The sequence below is a fragment of the Oryx dammah genome, unplaced genomic scaffold (genome assembly GCF_014754425.2).
Source record: "Oryx dammah isolate SB20612 unplaced genomic scaffold, SCBI_Odam_1.1 HiC_scaffold_2, whole genome shotgun sequence".
Classification (NCBI taxonomy): domain Eukaryota; kingdom Metazoa; phylum Chordata; class Mammalia; order Artiodactyla; family Bovidae; genus Oryx; species Oryx dammah.
Genome location: NW_024070186.1, coordinates 68,911,604 through 68,936,053, shown reverse-complemented (window position 1 = coordinate 68,936,053; position 24,450 = coordinate 68,911,604). Strand labels below are relative to the sequence as shown.

At 39.1% G+C, this 24,450-nt stretch overlaps 2 protein-coding genes and 1 pseudogene across 2 annotated transcripts in view; 1 reads left to right on the top strand and 2 right to left on the bottom strand.

Moving 5' to 3' along the window:
• Positions 1-907: 907 nt before the first annotated feature.
• LOC120881750 lies at positions 908-2,426 on the bottom strand (annotated as a pseudogene).
• Positions 2,427-3,187: 761 nt separating this feature from the next.
• On the top strand, positions 3,188-23,171 carry KCNMB3 (potassium calcium-activated channel subfamily M regulatory beta subunit 3). The gene is made up of 5 exons (XM_040251338.1): positions 3,188-3,329; positions 11,374-11,565; positions 13,357-13,555; positions 14,510-14,794; positions 15,156-23,171. The coding sequence occupies exons 1-5, from the start codon at positions 3,268-3,270 to the stop codon at positions 15,315-15,317; spliced, it is 900 nt and encodes a 299-aa protein (XP_040107272.1). The 5' UTR covers positions 3,188-3,267; the 3' UTR covers positions 15,318-23,171.
• Positions 19,819-24,450, bottom strand: part of PIK3CA (phosphatidylinositol-4,5-bisphosphate 3-kinase catalytic subunit alpha) — an 84,247-nt gene continuing 79,615 nt past the window's right edge. Inside the window, exon 21 of the mRNA XM_040251301.1 lies at positions 19,819-24,144. Coding sequence (XP_040107235.1) covers positions 23,874-24,144 — 271 coding nt within the window. The 3' untranslated portion in view covers positions 19,819-23,873. The remainder of the gene's footprint in view (positions 24,145-24,450) is intronic.

The following is a 24,450-nucleotide window of genomic DNA, read 5'->3' as shown; positions in this document are numbered from 1 at the left end:
GGAAATTTATTAGCACATCTAATCTGAAAAAGAAAGTTCTTATATATATTTATAAGGCTGTTACAAGCAGGAGGTAGATGGGGAAAAAAAATCTAGTTGCTACCAGTTTTTATTCCAAATTGTATGAGTTTATTAAAAACAAATAATTTACGAAGGAAGTAGTCCATAAGTCTAGTAGAAAATTAATACAAATCAGAAGTATATATATTTTTCATTAAGTGATATTAATACAGTTGCAGGTAATAGTTAATATGGCTATATATACATGATGTTTATAGATGAGATTATGCTTACCTTCTTGCCAACACCAACGTTTTGGAAAATGTTAATATTGATGGTGGTTTAGTTGCTAAGTCATGTCCGACTCTTGCAACCCCATGGACTGTGGCCTACCAGGCTCCTTTGTCCATAGAATTCTCCAGGCAAGAATGCTGGAGTGGGTTGCCATTTCCTTCTCTAGGAGATCCTCCTGACCCAGGAATCTAACCCATGTCTCCTGCATTGCAGGCAGATTCTTTACCAACTTGGCATTCTGTCATCATCATTTCAGTGAGCTGCAATGTAATTTATGTTCTGATTTGGTAGTATTGAAAAATCCCCCACATGTCCTTTAGTTATCAAAGAAAGATAGAATATCATTTGATACAGTGTTTTTGTTTTTTTCAACTTGAAAGCAGTCAGTGTTAATTAGGGGCTTCCCTGGTGGCTCAGCAGTAAAAAATCTGCCTACAAAGTAGGAAACCTGGAAGATATGGGTTCAGTACCTGGGTCAGGAAGATTCCCTAGAGGAATGCCAAGTAGACTACTTTTGCTGAATTTTTTTTAAGTAAAGATAATATTATCTTGAGGCTTCCCTTATAGCTCAGTTGGTAAAGAATCTGCCTGCAATGCCGGAGACCTGGGTTCGATTCCTGGGTCAGAAAGATCTCCTAGAGAGGGAAATGGCAACCCACTCCAGTATTCTTTCCTGGAGAAAGAAAGAGGACAGAGGAACCTGGTGGGCTGTAGCCCATGGGGTTGCAAAGAGGCAGAGGACACAACCAAGTGACTGAGCACAGTGTTTATTACCTGAGCAAATTACAAAAATAATCATGGTAGATACCTTAGTTCATCCTTGTAATGACCCTGTTGATCTGGTCTTCCCTGTTGTTGGCATTTCCACTGTCTGCAAAATGGGTGGTCTTTTTCTTCATTCCACCTTGTGAAGAAGACAGTTTGAAGGGCCACAGGAAGTTGTTTCCTTCTTTGAAACAGTTCCCAACAGTACAGTTCAGTTCAGTTCAGTTCAGTCGCTTAGTCATGTCCGACTCTTTGTGACCCCATGAATTGCAGCACGCCAGGCCTCCCTGTCCATCACCATCTCCCAGAGTTCACTCAGACTCACGTCCATCGAGTCCGTGATGCCATCCAGCCATCTCATCCTAGGTCGTCCCCTTCTCCTCCTGCCCCCAATCCCTCCCAGCATCAGAGTCTTTCCCAATGAGTCAACTCTTCGCATGAGGTGTCCGAAGTACTGGAGCTTCAGCTTTAGCATCATTCCTTCCAAAGAAATCCCAGGGTTGATCTCCTTCAGATCTCATGAATCAGATCCTCCATGCAGAAGATCCCATATTTACCAAGAGATTGAGCAATCAACTTGTTATCCATCAGGGCAATTTGCTTCTTGCTGATTTTGCCATAGCCACACTTGCAGATCAGTTCATTTATGGACTTTAGATTTGGGTACCCCAAAACAATGTATGGTTCCACAGTTCCCAGCATGTTAACTGAAGTCTTGGTGAGCTTCACAAAGGTGCCACTGAAGATCTGTGAAAGGCGAAGAAGCTAAAACACTTTTCAAACATTTGTGCTCACACCATCAATACCTCTGATCCTGATGACAAATGCCAGTTTGGGTTCCGCCATACATAGATTGATGACTTTTTGTGCCACCATAGTCAGTTGAATTTCAGTTCTGTACATCTGCCTGTATTCCTTGTGATAGTGCTTGGCTTTTTCATAGATAAACTTCCTCCTTGCCTTATGAAGCTTCTTTTGGGCAAGCTTCTTCCTCAGGCACCTGATCTTAAATTCTGCAAAATTCTTTCACTTTTTCTTAAGGGTTTTTGGCACAGCAGGAACCATTTTTTTGATCTCTTCTGGCACCCTTCACGGTTCCAGCTGGGAAAGAGGTTTGCTACAGTTCTGTTTTTTTTTTTTTTAACTTTTATGTAGTTTTAATGGCGAGTTATTTTATGACCCTTGGAGTATTAAAAATTTGTTAAATCACATATGGTCTAGAAATGAATTCTCTTAATCAGAAAATGTAATAAACAAGAAAAATCCATCCTCTAAGCTTGCACTCTAACAGAAATTTTTTAAACTTTACTTTTAATTTTGGAGGATAATTGCTTTACAATGTTGTATTTGTTTCTGCTGTACAGCATCGTGGATCAGCCATGAAGTATATACATGTCCCCTCCCTCCTGAACCTCCCTCCCACCACCCATCATCTTACCCCTCTAGGTTGTCACAGAACACTGGATTGAGCTCCCCCCGTGTTATATAGCAATTTCCCATTAGCTATCTACTAATGTATATTCTACACACACACACATACACAAGCTCAGACAGTAAAAGAATCTGCCTGCAATGCAGGAGACCCGAGTTTGATCCCTGGGTAGGGAAGATCCCCTGGAGAAGGAAATGGCAAGCTGCTCCAATATTCTTGCCTGAAGTATCCCATGGACAGTACAGTCGTGAAGAGTCTGACAGGATTGAGCAACCAACACTTTCAATGTAAATTCTAATGGAAAAACTTGAAAGGAATAAAGGAAATGTGGACAGGGCAAAACATTTCCTCTTTTTATAAACCTTGAACTGATATGCCCTTCACCAATTACATAGGGTCCCTTGGGGCTCAGAACTTTCCACAAGCGTTTAGGTCTCTATGGCGATGCATGACAGATGTTAAGGCGGCGCCCGGCTCTGGATGAGCTTGGAAAGTCTGGCCGCAGAAGCCACGGAGGGTCGATCCTGAACCTTTTGGATGGAGCCCTCCGCCTTGCCAGGAGTCTGCAGAGCCGCCTGGACAGGCCTGTCCTAACCTCCCCACTCGCCAGAGGAGCGGGCGCGGCACACCCCAGGTGGTTGCTCTGGAGGCGCAGATGCGCCTGAGGACTTCCCCTGGGACCCCGCTTCCGCTGATGTTTAAACTTCACCCTTCTGGCGCCCTCAGAGGCTATGAATCTGCTGCAAGGAGTCCATTTTGCCTAGGCCCCTGGTCTCATGCAGCCGTTCAGCATCCCTGTTCAAATTACCCTCCAGGGCGGCCGGAGACGTCAGGGGAAGTAAGTCACCCCCAGAATCTCTCAGCCTTTATCGGCATCTCGCTGAACAACTGGTTAGAAGAAGAGCAGCCTCAAGGAGTTCGGGGGTTGAGTCTGGTCTTTATCCTCAGAGCGTGTCCACTTGTCATGCCTCCCGAGGGAGCCTGGAGGCTTCCCCGGCAGCGCTATCATAGGGTGCATCCACCTTCCTTGTCGGCTTCCTCCTCTAGATGGCAAGCTTTTGGAGGCTAGGACTCTAGCCTCCCTGGCTCTGCAGCAGTAGAACTCTGCCCAGCACACAGTTGGTGCTCAACAAATGTCTGTCAGTTGAATGAAGTTACTATCAGCATTGGTTTCGTTGGTGAAAACTGCTTGGCTCTTGGCGTCACAGCCTGGGTTCAAATCCAGCTCGCTTAAATGGCTGTCTGACTGGGGGCAAGTCACTTCACGTCTCTCTGCCCCATCCCCTTGTCTGCTGATGGAGGTAGTGATGGTCTCTGCATGCCTTAGTGTAAAAGCCAGTGCTACTTTCTATACTGAACCATTTTACATTTCAGCTGCTGTTATCAACCACCCGCCTCTACTGTCTAAGGGGAAGTGAGACCGGTTATCTTGAGGACCTCTTTCCTCCCCAGGGGAATGCAAAGCAGAGGTGCTGTACATCTGCCTGCCCCCAGGAGTGAAGCAGTAGGGCACTGAAGTGGGCACCCACCTGGAGAGAGGAGCAATGCCAGAGGGTGTTGAGGAATGAGATATTAAGGCTTGCCAGCTTACTCCTGGGAGGGTCCATTTCATAGCTATGTTTGCTCACTGTATCTGGAAACCTGGGTGGTTTGTTAGCTTGAGTGGAGCTGGGAGCTGAGAAAGTGGAAACAGTATAAAGATCATAATGGTCATCACATCGCTCACTCCTATCTTCTGTAACTACGCTCATGCACCTTTGAGAGAGAGAATGCAGGCAAGTGAGAGAGAGGGGTTTGGATGGAGGTCGGGGCTGGAGGAGGAAGAAACAGAAGAGACCGAAGCAAAAACACTTCTCTCTTACAAATGAACTAATGCTTTTGTGAGAAGACAATTAAAGTGAATCATTGTATGGCAGAAGGTCAAATGACTAACATGCAAGGGAACAAGTTCTAATGCCCCATTCACAACACAGTTAACTAGCAGTTAGAGCAGTTGTGTTCTCCCCAAAGCAATACAGTGTCCCATTTCCACTTCTGATATGCACAATTGGATCACCCATCTTGCTTCATGGTGAACTTCACAGACCATATTGACTTTCCTCAACCTCCTTTGCTGTTTCGAAAGAAGTTGTTATATAGATTTGTAATTAAAAAAAAAATAGAAGGGTAAAAATAATTACCCACATCTCTGCAATGCAAATTATAAGGAAATGTTAATTTAACACCCAGTGCTTAAAATTACATACACATGTGAGATGAGTGTCAGCAGAGCTATCAAGCCCTCATGAACCTCAGCATCCTTCTAAGGAACATTCTGCCCAAGAAGCTGTTGGAGGGAGAGGCTGCTGGCTTCCTCCGGGATCACATCCAGGTGAACATGTTCAAGCTCTTTGAGTTTGCCTCAGGCTAAGTCAGAAAGCACCCATAGCAAATGTGGTAGTTCGGGCAGGTGAGAAAGTCAGTTCTGAAATCAGAGGAGCAACAGGAAGGGGTGGGTACTTCCATGACTGTGAATAAAATCCCTCCAGGTACACACATTGGTTAGAAGTGAAGATTATTGCTGGCAAAAAGGAATGAAAATGCTATTCACTCATCTTATTGGCTGAAGAGCAAAGTTAGATCACTCTTAAGCACTTTGAGGTCCTTGGATGAAAGGTACTTGTAAATACCACAAACTTAATTACAGAAATGTTTATGGCCTGGGGAAACTGGAAACAGTTTAATATCCAACAATAGAGAAATGGTTAAGGAAATTATGGTGTATCCAATTAATGGAATATTATGTAACCAGCAGAAGGGTTATGAAGAATTGCTGCCAACATGGGAAAGTGGTTATTATGTTAAGTGAAAAAGACAAGCTTAAAAAGAGAACCCACTATATCCAGTATGATCTCACGCTATTCAGTTTTTAAATTAATTAATTTGTTGGCTTTGCCATGCTTCCTGAAGGATCCTAGTTCCCCAGTGAGAGATCCAACCTGTACCCCCTGCACTGGGAGTGCAGACCTAACCACAGGACCACCACAAAGTTGCTGCTCTCATTCTGTTTAAACAATATAGACAAAGGGAATAACCCAGTAAGTGAACAGTCATTGTCATCACCTTTATCATCATTTTAATTAAAAAATTTAAATATTGAAATTTTATTGTTATTATTTTGTGAGGTTAGTGTCTTTACTTACCTGTTTACCCTGTAATTGCTCTTCATTTTTGACTGACTCTTGGCTCTTAGACTGGATTGTTTTCTCTCTGCCTGAAGTAACTGCTTCACCTTTTTCTTTATTGGGGGTCTGTTGATGGCAAACTCAGCTTTGTGTGTATCTGAAATGCCTTTATTTCTTAACTCTTGTGAGATATTTGCTGGGTACAGAGTTCTGTTTTTTCTCAGCATAAAGGCAATATTCCTGGCTTCTGTTCTTACAGAGAAGTAAGTGCTCAGCTTAATTGTCATTCCTTTGAAGTTAATCTTTTTCTCTGGCTGTTTTTAAGAATTTCTCTTGTCTCTGTGCAAAATATCTGTGATGTATGTAGGTGTGGGTTTCATTTTATTTTATCCCACTTGGCTTCTGGAATCTGTGGACTGGACCTTCATCATTTCTTTAATATTATTGTCTTTTAAAAATATTACTTGGCCTTTTTTTTTTCTGGAATTCTGATTAGACTTTATGCTAGACCCTTTCTGTCTATCTTCCGTGCTTCTTAACCTTTCTTCAGCATTTTCCATTAAAGAAATCTCTGTATTATATACTTTAGCTATTTTGCAGATCAAACTGTTTACTAATTATCTTTTCAGATGTATCTAAATTACTGTTAAATCTATCCACTAATTTTTTTTATTGAAGTATAATTGATTTACAATGTTTTAGGTATATAACAAAATGATTCAGTTATATACATACACACACACACACACATATGGGCTTCCTAGGTGGCAGAGTGGTAAAGAATCTGCCTGCCTTTGCAGGAGACGTAGGAGGCAAGGGTTCGCTCCCTGGGTCGGGAAGATTCCCTGGAGGAGGAAATGGCAACCCACTCCAGTATTCTTGCCTGGAAAATTCTTTGGATAGAGGATCCTGGTGAGCTGCAGTTCATGGGGTCACAAAGAGTTGGACATGACTGAGCACACACACATATATGTATAATATGTATATATATATTTTCAGATTCTTTTCCACTATAAGTTATTATAAGATATTGAATATAGTTCCCTGTGCTATACAGTAGGTCCTTGTTATACATTGAATTTTTATATCAATTCTTTTTCATTTCTAGAAATTCTACTTGTTTCTTTTTAATACTGTCTTGGTCATGCTTTAGAGTCTCTTCCTCTTTCTGATATCCACCCCCTCCTTTTTTTTTTTCAAACATTGTAGATATATTTTTATATATTGTCCAATATCAGAAAGTTTTTTTTGGATCTGACTCTGTTGTGTATTTTTCTCACTCCAAGGCCCTAATTTTGTGTTTTATGACTTTGGAATGCGCGCACACACTCCTTGAAACTTTGTAGGATTCCTTAGAGACCTAGGTCGGAGGAGAGCTCCTCCAGAGAAGTCATACACTGGCTCCTGTCTGCTGCCAGAGGGTACCAGCTACTTGAGAGAAGACTGAATGAAATTCTCAGCTTGAGGTTTCTGAAATTTCCCAAATAGTGTGAATTCTGGCCATAAACTCTCTTGAGGCTCTCCTTAAGGTTGTGAAGTCTCAGGGGAGATTGTCGTTTTCTTCCTGTATGCAGTGTCAGGGTTTGAGAAAGGCTCTTTCCTGGCGGTCTCCTAGGGAGTTGTGTGTGGACGGTGGGTACTTGCCATTCCACCTCACACTGAGTATGAGGTCTTTTGGATCCCGGCTCTAGCTGCAAGCGTTAACTCCCATACCCTGGATGGGCTCTGGGCATTGTCTCCTGTCCCTGTGTCCTTCCCACAAACTGTGAGACTGAATCTCAGGGTCACCAAGTTCTGCAAATGCTCTCAAGGTCAACTTGTGCTCCAGTCCACTTTCTCCTCTGGGTTCTTATTTTCACATAGTTTTTGTCCTTTGCATATTTCAAACTCTTTTTTTTTTAAGCTTTGACCAGGATTTTTATTATTTACAGTTAAAGTGGTATCTAGTTTATTTTACTAGAGAAATAGAAGATTGTTGTTATTGTTATAATAGTAAAATATAGCTGTATATTCATTTTTAGCAATTATTGTTTATTATCTTTCCTACCATATATGAAATAATTTCTTCACAAGGTGTCTTTGAGGTTTTCAGCTTTTCATAAAGCCTTTAAACAAAGTGGACAGAAATATTAGAAAGAATAGTCTATTATACTACTAGGTCTTATTCCCCAGTTATGCCAGTTTTGTACATCACAGGTATAATTGGGTATGTTAAATCAATAGGTCAGAAATGGCCAGAGAGGCTTCATAATAATCCTCTCCATGCATGGATTCTACAGATATTTGACAATAAGCCTCTGGAGATTTTACAATATAGAGCAACTAAAGCCCAGTTTCAGAACACGAGGGAAATGCTGGGTGTTGGGTATTGGGAACCTGGTGGTTTAATCACTAAGTTGTATCTGACCCTTTGTGACCCCATGGACTGTGGCCTGCCAGGCCCCTCTGTCCATGGGATTCCCCAGGCAAGAATACTGTAGTAGGTTGCCATTTCCTTCTCCGGGGGATCTTCCCGACCCAGGGATTCCAACCATTGTCTCGTGTCTCCTGCAGGGGCAGGTGGGTTCTTTACTAATGGGAACCTGGAAAATAGCCAAACCTTCCTTTAGGGCTAAAACTCTGAATCAAACGAACACAATTGTTGAGAAACTATAAAATATGCTGGCTCAGATGTCATTAAATTCCCCCCCACTGCCCATTCTCTGAAGGTGGGATGATAGACAGAGGGTGAATAAAATATCAAAGGAGACTAAAAATCCCAACCCAGGGCTTTGATGCCCAAAGCAGTGTAACGACAGAATTGTCATCTCCTGAAGGCAGGGCCTCCCAGAGCAGGCCCCCAGAACAAACTGGATTGCCCCACATCCCCCTCACTCACACTCTTTCTTTCGGCTGAGCCACGAGGCTTACAGGAACAGAGTCCCCCAACCGTGGATTGAACCCGCTCCCTCAGCAGTGAAAGCACACGGTCCTAACCACTGGGCCACCAGGGAATGCCCCCAATCTCACTCTCTTGTCTGAAGATATTGCCAGGAGAAAGGGAATTAGGGAGAGAAAGAAGGAAGGATGGAAGATAAGGTATAAAATACGCTTTCAGAAGGCAAAACTAGCAATTCTCTCTACAGGGTTTTTGCTTCACTTCAAAATTTTAGTAAGCTTTTTACACAGCTTGATGGAGCCTGCATTTTTACCATTATGGCCGCATTTGTTTGGCTTAAGATTTCGTTAAGCTTCTTAAAATGGAAATACCTCTGGGGCAGAACTGCCTGCTGAGCAGGGCGCAGTGACAGTGACCGCAGGCAGTGGTGGGACTGTGGAGGATTGGAGAAGACAGGCCTGTCCCCAGGGGCAGCCTCTGCTCGACTCGCCAGCTGTTCACAGGCAGTGATGTGGCCTTTGTGATTTTTTTCAAAAGTAGAAATCTGCATTTGTGTGAGAAATTTCATGATTTTTAAAGTGTTAGCAGCTAATCCCACAATTAAAAAAACACACAGGAAAAGCCAAACAAAACACATCTGTGGGCTGGATGCTGTCCATGGGCCACCAGTTGGTGACCCTTGTGTTGGACTTGGTTCACTGGACCGCCCCCTTGTGAAAGAATTTATCACCTCCTCTGCTAAAACAGAGCAGAGAGAGGGGAGAGATGGAGGGCCTTGTTTATGGAGCTGTGTGAGGACAGAGACGAGGTGGGCAAGGGGAGAAGCCACAGCGAGACCCTCACTGTTCTGAGCAGACTGGGCCCCTGGCCAGAGAGCCCTGGATGTGCTGTCTTCCCGGCAGCTGGACATGAAAGAGCAAGTCAAATCCTCCTTCAGGAGGCTGTTAATTCCAAATGGGAGCCTGCAGAGTCATTCTTCCCATATGGAATTCATAAAGGAATGTAAAAACTATTTTCTGGGGGAATATACAATATCCCTGAGAGATAAGTAAGTTCACATGAAAGCTACTTACAGGTGATTCTTTCCTAGTCATTAAACAGATCGCTAAAGACTTTACCCAGGCAACATTCCTTAGTCTTATTTGTTATATTAAAAAAATATATATAACATGTCATTTTAGCTTGTTTAAGATGGACCGAGCTCTGAGTGTAAGGTCTCCCTGTGTTGCTTCGAGTCTGCCCACACCCTCAGGTGAACAGCAGAGGGGATCATCCCTTCACCATGGGTTGGTAAATGTCCCACTTTTTTTCTTCCAACATTTGTCAAGAAAAAAGAAAAAAGCTTTATGTTTGAAATATGACGAATGGCACGTATTTAAAGTGTACCCCTTGGTAAGTTTTGACATATGTGTGTAACCATCACCCAGTCAAGATGAGAAACATACCCGTCACCTACAACCATGAAAGTTTCCTTGTGACCCTTAGTATGTCCCATATGCTGCCTGCGTGCTAAGTCGCTTCAGTTGTATCTGACTCTTTGTGACCTACAGCCTGTAGCCCACCAGGCTCCTCTGTCCATGGCAAGAATACTGGAGTGGGTTGCCATTTCCTCCTCCAGGGGATCTTCCCAACCCAGGGATCGAACCCGCGTCTCCTGTGGCTCCTGCATTGCAGGTGGATTCTTTACCACTGAGCCACGGGGAAAGCCCATAGCATGTCCTCCCACCCCCAGGTAACCGCTTAATCTGCTTTCTGTCACTAAAGGTAAGTTTGCATCTTCTGAAATTTTGTTGGAATGGAATTATACACTGTGACCTCTTTAATTTGCTCGGCATTTTTCACTCAGCGTAATTATTCTGAGGTCCATTATGAGTACTGTGTTTATCAGTTCTGTTGCTGCATACTATTCCATTATACAAATGTAAGAATTTATACTTATTGATAAAAGTAATATCATATATTTGGGTTGTTTTCAGTTTTGGGCTCCTTACAGTTAGGGTGCCAAGAACATCTGTGTACAAGTCTTTGTATGATCGTGTGCTTACATTCTGCTTGGTAAATAAATACCTAGAAATGGAACACCTTGGTCATATGGCCCCCTATATATTTAACTTTTTTAGGACATACCAGCTGTTTTCCAAAGTGGTTATACCGTTTTATAGTCCCATCAGCAGTTCAGGAGAGTTCCAGTTCCTTATATCATCTCCAATACTTGATACAGTCTGTTGCTTTGGTTTAACCCATTCTAGTGGGGATGATGTGGTATGTTGATGCAGCACATAACGCGATCTTATGTGCTTATTTGCTATGCATATACCTTCTCTGAAGTGGCTGCTGAGACTGTTAACCGTGTTGTGTGGCATTATTGAATTTGAGAGTTCTTTATGTGTTCTGGATTCAAGACTTTTATCAGATATATGATTTGCCAATATTTTCTTCCACTCTGGTCTTGTTTCTCATTCTTTAAACAGTGTTCTTTGGAAGAAGAGAAACTTTAATGAAGTCCAGTTTACCAATTTGTTCTCTTTGTGCCTGTGTGTCAGATTGTGCTTGTGTGTTGCGTCTAAGAAATATTTGCCTACACCAAGGTCATAAAGGATTTTTATTATGCTTTCTTCCGGAAGTGTTAGAATTTAAACTTGGGCTTTTAGAAACAAATATTGTTTATTTAATTTTAAAAATTGAAGTATAATTGACCTACAACACTATGCAGGTTCCAGGTGTGCAACGCAGTGATTCAACATTTCTATATCATGCAAAATAATCACTACTGTTCCCAACTGTTTATGAGAACTGGGGTCCCAATTTATTGAAATATCTTCTTCCCTGTTCCCACGAAGGCCAGCCTTTTCTACCTCAGGGACGAGGAGAAACACAGACCACAATGATGGAGACCCACCAGACGTGCATAGGAAGCTGCCATCCAGTGCTGGAGAGGACCAGGCCATGCTGCTAGGGTTTGCAATGATGGGTTTCTCTGTCCTAATGTTCTTCGTGCTTGGAGTAACCATCCTGAAGCCCTTCTTGCTCAGGTGAGAACAGAGAGAGGAGACATAACATTCATCCTAGGTGTAGGCACAGTGGTAGAGGAGGAGGGGGCGCTGACTTTGCTTTTTCCAGAAGCCCTGTTCCTCTCAGTGCTTGGAGGCAGCTGGGTGTGGAGGAAGGGGTGGTGAGAAAGTGAAAGATATTCCTTTACTGCTCCCCTCCTCCAGTCTCCAAAGTCTTTCAATAGGGGGTCCACATATTCGATATCCCTGCAGGTAATACATTCAATACACTAACATCCTAGGGAAGGAGATGAGCATGAGTTTCTGCATGAACATAAAATTTTTTGAGTCTGAGTTTTTGAGTTTGGTAATATCTACCTGGCACATAGTAGTTGCTCAATAAATATTAGTTTTCTTCTTTTTAAGTAGTCTCCTTATTAAACACATGTAATAAGTTACCATTAACTTAAATATATACTGTATATCAAGCATATATTTTATCCCTATATAAACTTACAGCAAGTCCATGAAGGAAACATTATTTTATTAGTTTGATTTTCACTTTATGAATGAGAAATCTCAGGCTCAGAAGGGCCAAGGAAAATACCCAAGGTTAATACCACCACAAAGTCTTCAGGGGCAGGACATTTGTCTACCCCTTCTCACTGTATCTATGACATTCTATGTGTGTGGTGTGTGTGCAAATCCTCAAGGAACGTTTTCCAAGTGATATTTAAAAAAATAATTATCTATGTATTTGGGGCTATGCTGGGTCTTTGTTGCCGCACAGACTTTTCTTCAGTTGTGGCAAGTGGGGCTACTCTTTAGCTGTGGTGTGCGGGCTTTTCATTGCTGTGACTTCTCTTCTTGTGGGGCACCGGCTCTGGGGCACCCAGGGTTCAGTAATTGTGGCATGCGGGCTCAGTAGTTGCGGCTCCTGGGCTCTAGAGCACAAGCTCAGTAGTTCTGGTGCAGGGGGTTAGTTGCTCCGAGGCATGTGTAATCTTCCTGGATCAGGGATAGAACCTGTGTTTCCAGCATTGGAAGGCAGATTCTTTACCACTGAGCCACCAGGAAGCCAAGTAAAATTTAGTTCAGTACAACACTTATTGAGCCTCTACTATGTGAGAGGCATTGTGCTTTCTGCTTTGAGGAACATAAAGATGCAGAGGATATGTTTCTTGACCTTAAGGAATTCACTAATGTTAAAATATGGCAAGTTATCTAATGGGATTCCTCATATGATTTGCACTTGCCTCTTAAGGGAGGGTAAATAGAATGGCTAAGTTGCCTAAGAGCCCTGTGGCTGGACTCCATCCAAAGGCACATTTTCACCAGGACAAGCCAGTGGGCAGATCTTGAGTTGATGAGGCAGGAAGAGATGGTAAGATTTCTGAGTGTGAATTTTTGTGGTTATAGTATTTAGGCTAATATTGCTAAAAAGTATGTTTCCCCAAACACCTTAAATACTGTTAAATTCACGGATTTCTGGGCCTCAACTCAGACCAACTGAATCCAAATCCCTGGAAGTCATAGAGCCCATGTTTCAACAAATTCCTCATTTTAACAAACCCATTCAGGTGATTCTGAAATTCGAAAATCATTGATCTATAGTGAGAAATACGCCAGGAGGGTCATAACTGAGATGGAACTTGGTACCTTGCTGCTGTTTATCCCATTGCAAGTTTCTCTGTGCTCCTGAATCGCTAAATGCCTTCTATGATGGGTCCTACGTTGCTTTGAAATAGACAGGTGCCTTGGGTTATCACATTAGAAATATAGGACTAAATTGTCTAGGGTTGAAAATCATTTATTTACTTTTCCAAATGGAAACACTCAGAGAGAAGAATCAAACTGCACTATCATTCATGCGCACGTCATGGACCACTGGATGGACTGTGCATTTTCCTGTGGGATGGACTGCCGAGGTCAGGGCAAGTACCCGTGTCTCCAGGTGTTTGTGAACCTCACCCATTCAGGTCAGAAAGTGCTCCTACATTATAATGAAGAGGCTGTCCAGATAAATTCCAAGGTAGTGTAAATTTCATGTGTGAAAGTGTTCTAATTACAGCAACTTTTCCATGGCAGACTGTCCCTAGCAAGGTGCTGTACCTAGGGCCATCTCTAGATAAAGCTATTTTCTTCCAGTGAACGTATCAATAGTGACCCAATCAGGATAAATGAAGCTAAAAGCATTCTTGGAGGAGAAATGGGGTATACAGAAAAGAGAGTTCATGTTGGTGTCTGGAATTTAGACTTAAGACGGTGAACAAAATTATTTGTAAGTAGTCTTAACTTATTGTTGGGAAATCCCATTCCTCATCATATCAAAAATGTTAAAATGAACATACAGCCCACCTTAAATCAAACAATAATTCTTATCAAAGAAATTTAAAGATTATCCTTTAAAGGATACTCAACAGGTTCATGGGAGAAGGCAATGGCACCCCACTCCAGTACTCTTGCCTGGAAAATCCCATGGACAGAGGAGCCTGGTGGGCTGCAGTCCATGGGGTCGCACAGAGTCGGACCCAATTGAAGTGACTTAGCAGCAGCAGCAACAGGTTCATATGATTTAAAGAGTACATTTTCACCTAACTATAAAAGGTTGACTTAAATTAGCTGACACTTTACACTTCTTTGTGTTCACTAAAGCACTCATTTCAATCTGGCGATTTCTGTTCGGGACGCCGTAACCTTTAAGGTCTGAAATGTTTTTGTAGGCCGATGGCAAGGTCTTGAGTGCTTAGTGGATATGGCAATAAACCTCAGTGTCTTTATTCCCACATCTTTGTGTAGTGCTCAGAAATGGCCAGTTCACTATTTGCCCTCCTGGTACCCCTTCACCATGAGCTATGTAATGGGTCTTATCACCTTCAGAGATTAAAACTCTTAATAGCTTCAGTTGTGATTTCAGAATTAAAACTTTAAAGCACTTGATTTCAGAGCCAGTGCCCTCATTTTTCTTCCTCCTCCGTATTCCTAGTGCTTCTACACACCTAAGTGCCACCAGGATAGAAATGATTTGCTCAGTGGTGCTCTGGACGTAAAGGAATTCTTCGATCACAAAAATGGGACCCCGTTTTCATGCTTCGACAGCCAATCCGAAGATGTCATTCTCATAAAAAAGTACGACCAGATGGTGATCTTCCACTGTTTATTCTGGCCTTTGCTGACCCTGCTGGGTGGTGTCCTGATAGTTGGCATGGTGAGATTAACACAGTACCTGTCCTTCTTGTGTGAAAAACACAGCACTGCATTTAGAGATGAGGTAAGTGGCAAAGTTCTTTACATGGCACAGCATCAATTCAAAGTGTGGCGTGTTGGGAGGAGCAAAGGAAGGAGCAGAGAACCTTAAGACGGTGGCCAAATTCAAGTCCTGGCCTTCAGATACCTTCAGGGTCTGCACTTGAGGACCTGATCATGCCTAAACGCAAACTAACGGTGTAGACACAAAGCATGGTTATTTCATGTGGGAAAGAAAAAAGTTAAAAAGTCTCATTGTATATTCTATTCTATAAATAAATATAAATCCACCATCCTTTTTATTCCAAATCTCTCCCCATGAGCCAGAGAAGCACCTTCTGTTTCCACAGGGTAAAAGGCACTCACGGTCATTGTGCTTCATCTAGTATCAGCCCCTGCTAGAACCTGTCACTGTCAAAATAAGTGATGCAAGTTTCCAACCTGCTGAGCATGGAACAGGCAGTCTAGTTCCATGGAATGCAGTGTACATCAAAACACTTGTCAAAAAAGTCTTAGTGAAGAGCAGTTCATACACTACAGAAAGATAATAATCTGGTAATTTCAGAAAACATGGACCTACCATTTTACCTCATCACCCATGAGAAAAGAGGAAAGCTGCTGCCTGGGAAATTCACTAAGCTTAGTGTTATCTGTACTTAACCTTGCTATGTACCATGTGGTTTTTCTTTTAGAAACATTTCTTTCTAGTTAATTATGCTTCCCGTAAGTTCATTTTGCTCTTTGTGTACACTCTGAAGGGAGTGGGAGAGGTGGCTAGAAATGTTATCAAGTTAGGGAGAAGCTGTACCGGATAGAATTTAACATTCATCTGAGATAATCCGCGTCACAGAAAAGTCCCACATGGATAGTCAACAATTGTCCGTACTTTAATTAATGAATCAACCATGGTTATGAAATAGTATCACAAGACTCTCCCAACAAGTGCTTTTCAGATTAAGCTGAATATGAGTTGAAAACAGACTTCATTTTGAAAACCAATGTTCCTCAAAGTATCTTTACAATTTTACTAAAAAATCTTACATCATGGACAATAAAAAGGATGACTTTTGAAGTAACTCTGATACCTAGATGTAATCAAAACAAACTTTGATTCTAAGCCAATTTAATGCCTTTTAGCAATAATTGTAAGTCACACATTAGTAAACAAACTGAATAATAGAGCAATATTGACTTGACCAGCAGTGAACAATTTGGGTATTTTCTCCTCCTTCTAGTGTGGAATAGTGGAGAGAACATGTGTCTCAGAGAACGATTTTTAAAACATTGGTAGGCCATAATTACAGCTTTTTAGATATGTGTCCTTGGGCAAGTCAGTTGAACTGAGCCACTCTTCTTGTCTGTAAGATGGGGATGGGTCTTTTCTTTCATGAGGTTATTTTTAGGGAAGAAAAAAGTCAAAGTATTTAAAATACCTAGGTTGGTTTCTGGTACCTAGTTGATAGAAAACAAAACTTTTGCTAAGTTTCAATTTTTAGTTAGCCTTATTCCTCTTCTGGGTATATACCCAAAGGAAATGAAATCAGTACCTTCCAGAAATATCTGTACTCTCATGTTCACTGCAGCACTATTCACAACAGCCAAGATATGGATCAATCTAAGTGTCCAGCGACGGATGAATAAATTGTGAGATATATATATGTGTGTGTGTGTTTGTGTGTGTGTAAACATACATACAATGGAATATTTTTTATCCTGAAAATCGGAGATCCTGACATTTACAACAACATGGATGAACCTGGAGGGCATCATGCTAACAATCATCCAGACACCGAAAGGAAAAAACTGCATTTCACTTATACGTGGAATCTAAGAGAGTCAAATACACAAAAAGCAGAGAGCAGAATGCTGGTTACCAGAGGCGGGATGGGGAAAATAGGGGAGACACTGGTTAAAATGTACAAACTTCATTACGAGATGAATGAATCTCATGATCTAATGTACAACATACTGACTATAGTTAATAATACTGCATTGAGTACCAGAAGTTTGCTAAGAGTTTAGGTGCTCTCATCACACACACACACACACACACACACACACACAAAGGTAACTATGTGAGTGATACATTAACTAGCTTGACTATAGTAATCATTTCACTATGTATATGTATATCAAATCACCATATTGTAAACCTTGAGTATGTACAGTTCTTATTAAAAATAAAATAATTCAACAAGCCTTGGTACTTTTTGTTGGACAGCGGGAACAGGGGCTGGGTAAGGAGCTGCAGGAGCTGATTCCTCCCCACTTTTTCTTGGCCAAGCATGATATGGATCTAGAGTTCAGAACATGCTATTTAGAAGGCTGTAGTAGATTATTTTGTATGCCAAAGACTTCCTCGTAATAAAATGTATGTGTACATACACTTTTTAAGTCATTCCACAAATTGAGATTCTCTAGATTTCTTAAATTAAGGTCACATATCTATTCCATTTCTTAGTAAGTTTGACACCCACCTAACAATATGCACTTCTTTGGATTTTTCTCCTAACAAATTAAAAACAATCGAAAACCTAAAGCATATGAAAGTGTGAAACCTGAAGTGTTTCAAATACTATAGTTTTCCATTTATATAGTAGCTACTTGGCTCATCTCAGGAAAGAGACATAACGCTTGAAGAACAAAGTCAATTTACAACGTTAACGCAAATCATTTGGCAAATGAAAATTTTAGCAATTATTTGCTGTGAATTGCTTAGAAGCACTAAATATCAATGCCCATGTGCATTACTGGTCCAAGAAAAGCCCAGACTTACCTTTTGCAAGGTTTATGATAGCTGAATGCAAAACCAGTTTGCTTCCAGATGAACTTCACTTTTAGGTTCTGGTCATCAACTGACTTGGGAAAAAGTCTGTCCACACATACAGACACATTCATACATGTATACGTACACATGTAATCTCTGCTTAAAATACAAGCATATAATTCTTCATGTTTAAAGGAAGTTAATATTTAAACTGATATTTCTCCAATATTCATCATGTTACTGCGACAGAAAAATTGGCTTTTAAGGCATAATAGTTTCAGGTTTTCAATCAACTATACTTAGTCATTGTTGACAAGAAAAATTCAGCTAAATTTTGATTATTACCAACAGTGGTTTGCTGTTAAGTATTAAAAAGATGGTTTGCTGTTAAGTATTAAATGGCATATGTAATTATCAGTTTTTTTGTTCAACATATAAGTACACTAAGGATTGTTTGGACACAAGTTAAAGTAATTTTTTTTTTTTTTTAATAAACAGCGTGATGTTACAGACTGCAAAGTTAAAGCAGACATTGACAGTTTCTGATGAGCACAAACAGTAAGTGCAGTCACAGGCCAAACTTCTTGCCAGGAAGAGCATGACTGGGACGAGGTCTTAAATTTAGTGACACTGTTATTATTCTATGTTCTCAGTACAGTAACATGCACTTGCTGTGTCAAATACTTTTTTGGGCCATCATTAAAAGAACATTTAAAACATTTTCCTCCTGACTAATGTGGTATACTACAGGACTCTAACTCAATGAACGACAAATATAGATAATATAGGTAAATAGATCTGTGACAATAAATGGGGCTAAAGAGGGTGATAGGAGCTCCTTTTTGAAGCTTCCAAAGTCTACACTGGAGGTGTCAGTAGTCTGTGGTAGTGTCACATTCCTAAGATGTTGAAGTGTTATGTTCTAAAAGGATACATTCTTTTAGAGTTTATTCAACGGAAATAAAGTCTTAGGACTGAACCACACTGAAAACATTAACTGCATTTGAAACTTTGGTTCCATAGCCAAAAAAATTTCTAGAAATTATGAAGGCCAAGCTCTCCAATAGGAATATAAATCTGATAAGAGTTTTTTTCTTACGAAATCAATGGCTAGTGACCACATTTGGAAATCTGCACTAGAATTAGAGGTTAGTCTTATTAAAGATATTCTGAGAAAATAATAGAACAGTGAAGGTTCTGCCTCCTTGCTATCCTAGAAGGATTAACAAAAGTAAGAATCACCAGAAATATACACGGCTCTTAGCATAACCACAGAATTATTATAGTGAGAGATTAAATAATATTTTAGATAGATTCATAAACTTAATGCTTACGAAATGCATTATCCTTCCCATACTTACCAACAGGAGGACTGGAGTCAACTGTTGGTAGTAAAAACCAGCTACCCATTATGCTAATATATACAGTGGACTGATCTTTTTTCTTTGTTGCTAAAACTCTTAAATGTAGTTGTGTAAAAATTAAGTCATAAGATTTTCTTATGGCTCATAACTCTCTTTATGCTAACTAGCATGGCTGAAATATGAACATAACTAAAACCAAGCAAAAGGAATGGTGCTGCATTGACAAAAAGTGCAAACCCTTACTCAAGTGAAGTTCTTGAACGAAATAAGCTTGTAAAAACTAACACCCCAACTTGGGAAACTCCTAATTGATTCTAAACTCTTCTGAATTTTAGAACCTTGATGTTTACACCTTTTATAAATGATGTCTCTTGACTAGGGTTAGCAAGTACTGTGTATACAAATATAAATGTCTGCAAATATACACACATCAATTTCACTAACAATAACAACAAAAAACTAATTTCAAATGCTAAATTCAGGAACCTAGTACCATGAACGTCCTAGCACTGCTGCCTTTTCCAAATGGCTGAAGCAATGATAAAATTTTAACCCAATTTTTTTCTAAATGTATCCAATGCCATTAAAAACAGGACATGCCAACTCTGACTTTATAAATCAACTCTGACTTTATAAATCTAAAATACAGTGCTCTGCAAATTTCTGTAATATCAGAGCCAAAAGTATTGAATTGTGACTCATCTACTTTTTTTCCTTATTAACCTTCTGAGGTAGAGTTACCCATCCAATTTTATCAGGACCATAGTTATCTTGAGAGGAACCCTATATTCTTTTCAGAAAGTGAAAATAACTCTTAAGAGAAAAGAAAAAAGGCTTCCCAGGCCATGGTACACAAGATACATTTACAATTTTTAATGTGATAATTAAAAAATAAAAATGGTTTGTCTTTATATTTTAAAAAACAGCCCAGCTGTATTATTCTGTATCACCAAGAATTATTATCTGAAGATTTTGTCAGTGCTGTATAGTTTGTATAGTGATCTGTATAGTTCAGCCTTCACAATCCCATCCTTGATAAAGAATTAATTCCCTCATGGTGTGCACAATATAGTCTCACAGCTTTCAGCCTTCTTAGTGCCCGATCCAAGCAGGATGGATATGAAGAGTGTAACTCATTCAAGCAACTCCTCCTTGTTCTGCCCCCTCCCTTCACATTCCCCTCTTCTCAAAAATATCTGAAGTATGAAAGTTGTTTTTAAATAGTAGAAGCACCACAATCCATTAACACCACATATGGTCTTTAAACTGAAATATTTTAGTGATGCCTTAGACATCAAAATCAATTTTTAAATGGATTCTGAATGTGTGGGTCCAGCCCAGGTCTGCAGTTTGTGCAGATAATAGAAACAAAAGGAATTTATAACATTCAGAAAAAGTTAACTTGCTATGTTTAAAATAATGCTGGAAATTACATTTCTTCAAAATGTGGCAAACATGGACTATTGACCAGGATATGAATTAAATGGATTTATAAATCATTAAGAAACAAATCCAAGTTTATGTACTGTGAAATTTCCATGATGCCTTTAAAATACATAGGCAGCTCATACATTTTTTAAATAAATGCCAAATCACTAGATTTTTGATGAAAAAAGAATACAGATGGACTGTGTTTTACCTATGTGAAAATCACCAATCCATTTAAAATAATCTCCAAGAGGATATATACATTCTAATCAAGTAATTGATTATTTTCCTGATTAATAAGAACTACACTTTACACAAAATACTTTATCAGCAGCTGTTTTCTTCAAAAAACCAATAGTCATAGTTTCACAGTTGAAAAAGTTACACATTAAAATATTTTACAATTCATTATATATTCACCAGGTTCCCATTTCCTAAAGGGCTTGTAATATAAAGCAGATTAGAAGGGAAAACCTCAAAAGTTGATTACTTCGACACTAAGTTTTACAGAGGACACTAAGAACCACAAAAAGCTTAGGTTCTATCATAAAATAGTGACCAAATTCCATTCTTTTTTAAAAAATCCAATTAGAAACATCTTTTTTAAAAAACCAAATTCTACAACATGATTAACAGATTTCAAATTAACAGCATTCTGAAAGTCTTCAAAATAAATGATTTTATATAGCTGAAAATATGATAAAAAGTTAAAGCATGATTTTCAAATAGTTGATTATTTCTTGTGAGAATGTATTTAAATTGTTTTATTTTCTTTAAACCTATTTTTCTTTTCTCCAAAATAGTCATTAAAGGAAATATTGCTCAACTGACCAAATGAACCTGTCAAGTCAACAGTCAGTTATACCACATTCAATGACAAGGACGGTTGGTCATAGAAACTGGCCAATAGGAACTGATCTCTGATACTGAAGTACCGGAAGTAGCTATATTATCACTGACTTACTTGAAACATATCCTAGTCATCCCATGTAACATTTAATTCAATTTTTGGTTCCTTGCCTTCTGAGTACTACTTGTCCCCTTTTTCCTTATTTTTAATGTTGTTTGCATAAACTCTGCCTGGATATGTTTGAAATATACTTTGTTTTTAGCTAGTTCACTTAATCTACAGTCTTTATAGAATCTGTCTACATTTCATCCAATGGAATTAATTTGGTTGTAATAATTCTTAAAATTTGGGATAAAAAAAGCTATGTGACTTGTCTTTTAGTAGCAGAGAGGTCCTATGGGAAGGGACTATCTGGACTGATGTGAAAAATGCAAAAATTATATAAACTTTGTACAAGGAAGCTCAAAGTTTTTTTGGCACTCAGTAAAACACAGTTAGTTCTCTGTTAAAATCTCAGTTTCCACCATCAAAACTTCTTTCAGAATTGTATTATTTTACTGAGCGTTCCTGTAATTAATCCCTAATACAGAAAATACGGGGATGTTAGTATGTATTAACTGAATAAATCTAAAAGACAAAAAACATTAATCACAAAGTTTTAATAAGTTTGAAATTTCAGATATCTGCAAAAGAATCTATCTGGTCTCCTGCCTTAAAACAGAGTTTAAATTCTCCTTAACTATTCCAAAACAGTTTAGAGAAGTTTCCCTAATTTTCAAATTAATCTTTCTTACTGGCAATATTATGTACACACTTTAGTGAGGTACCTAAGTCTCCAATAATTATGCCCTTTAAGGGTTCTAAAATAGCCAAATATTAAGAGTATCTGTATTAGAGTCCCTGTTTACTATCCAAGACTTCTACTATAGGTCTGATTTCATAAGTGGATATTTTTAAGTGATGCTGTATACAATATGCACTCTTCATAAAGTTGTACTTCAATAATAAGCCTAGTCTAGAAAACTGTCAGTAAATTATTGCACTTTTTCTGGTGTGGCACCTGGACATTTGCTAAAGCTATTTCCTAGGGCATTAATCATTCATTTCAAATACTCAGTAAAATATCAGATTGTAGAGTGATGACTAGCCTGAGCCCCTACATTCTGGGTTAATGTTTTTCAAAATGTTTAAGAATGTATCTTGTGCTCAAATGCTATTTAATAAAGTTGGAAAGTGAGCCCTGATGACTCGGAAATGGGACATGATCTTAAAATGGTTTAAGGTCCTAATTTTACTAGGGAGATACTGAGTAAATAGCCTTAAAAGGTAAAAAGTTCATGATTTCTATTCCCCTTATTATAAAGTAATATTCATGAGCATACTTGGGTTGAGGGGTGAAGCAATTAGGAAAATAGTCTAAATTGTGTTAATTTGGCAACTAATTTCATATGATTGAGGCATTCTCGACTATAAAAGAGGATGGAAGATGGGCGATTCAAGTGAAAACAGAAGAAAATAAAAGGAAAGAGGAGAACTTTTAAATGTGTTTTCCTTAAGTAGTTATATACTAGTCATTGGTATGAGATAGTGCCTGAACCTTACCCACAGATCAAGAAAAAAGCTGACCATGCTGCTACAAACAATAAAAATTTGGGGTGCAAAACAATGCATGACTATGGGACAGATCATGTAAATAAAGAATATATATTAATGATAGTTTCTATAATATAAATAGCCTTTAATAAAAAAAATAATCTTTTTAATAACATTAATACTCACTTCTATTTTCTGGAAAACATGCATGAAAAATGTATTCAATTCATTGCAAAAGGAGAAAAAAAAGTCAATCTAAGGTGAATACTGTACAATTCTGGAGCAAGAATTATTCCTGCTCATTCTTTCTCTACGATGATTATTTTACTTTGTGGGAGCCCAGAATTTCCCTGGGAAATAAGAATCAGATTCTTGTAAATACTGTCCAGGAAAAAAAAAAACCACCTCAAAATACCACCTTATAACAGGTCTCATTTGTGACTGCTTCCCAAACTTTGCAGATAAGACCCCAAATCATCAAAAGTTTTGATTTATTAAAAAAGAAAAGTCTCTGTTGAAATCTCAAGAGTCCCTTACACCCCAAGCATTTTTCTTCATCAAACAAGGAGTCAAAAACCCACTTCAAACTATAAATTGAACAGCAATGGAAAAATAAGAAATTTTCATTATTTTCCAATCTTAAAGTAATTTAACATCAAACTCCAGTTTACTTGGACCTAATGCAATAATAGGTTTTGTTGTGTCCATATTTCAAAACAGAAAACATTTGCAAGACAAAAAGAGAACATCATCCTTTTTCCTTCTCCATCATTTCTATATATTTTGGGGTTTTTGTTTTGTTTTGTTTTTTAAAAAAAGATACAAACAATCTTTAAAGTTTACCTTTTTGGACTTAAGGCATAACATGAAATTGCGCATTATTCTAAAGCTTAATTTTGAAATGAACTAGTTTAGTGCTATCAAACCCTGTTTGCATTTACATTATTTAAATTATATAGTATTTTATTTCTGTTCTTGCTGTAAATTCTAATGCTGTTCATGGATTGTGCAATTCCTATGCAATCAGTCTTTGCCTGTTGACAGTTATTACCAGTGCAGTATAGAATCCAGATACTGAGCTTTTAGTTTCTTAGTTATCATTTCAGTTCAAAGCATGCTGCTTAATTGTGTGGAAGATCCAATCCATTTTTGTTGTCCAGCCACCATGATGTGCATCATTCATTTGTTTCATGAAATATTCCAAAGCCTCTTGCTCAGTTTTATCTAAAGCTAGGGTCTTTCGAATGTATGCAATATCATCAAAAGATTGTAGTTCTGGCATTCCAGAGCCAAGCATCATTGAGAAAAGATTTATGAAGAGATTGGCATGCTGACGAATAGCTAGATAAGCCTTGTAACACATCTCCTGAAACCTACAAGTAATAAGAACAGTTTGGTCAGTATGGAGTAAATCCTGTTAATACCTTCAGGTCTCTGCTCAAGTGCACATAGTTATACAGGCCTTCTTAGACAAAACTATAACATATAGGATTCTTCTCCCTATTCCTCTTACCAACACTTTCTATTCCCTGACCTGACACTAGAACGTGAACTCTATGAGTCCATAAGAAGTTTGTTTATTGCTGTCACCAACCCCCAAAATAATGCCTGGCACATTAGGAATAGAATAAGGATTTATTAAATGTATGAACTGGTCTATACTAAAGCTTTTAGGGTTA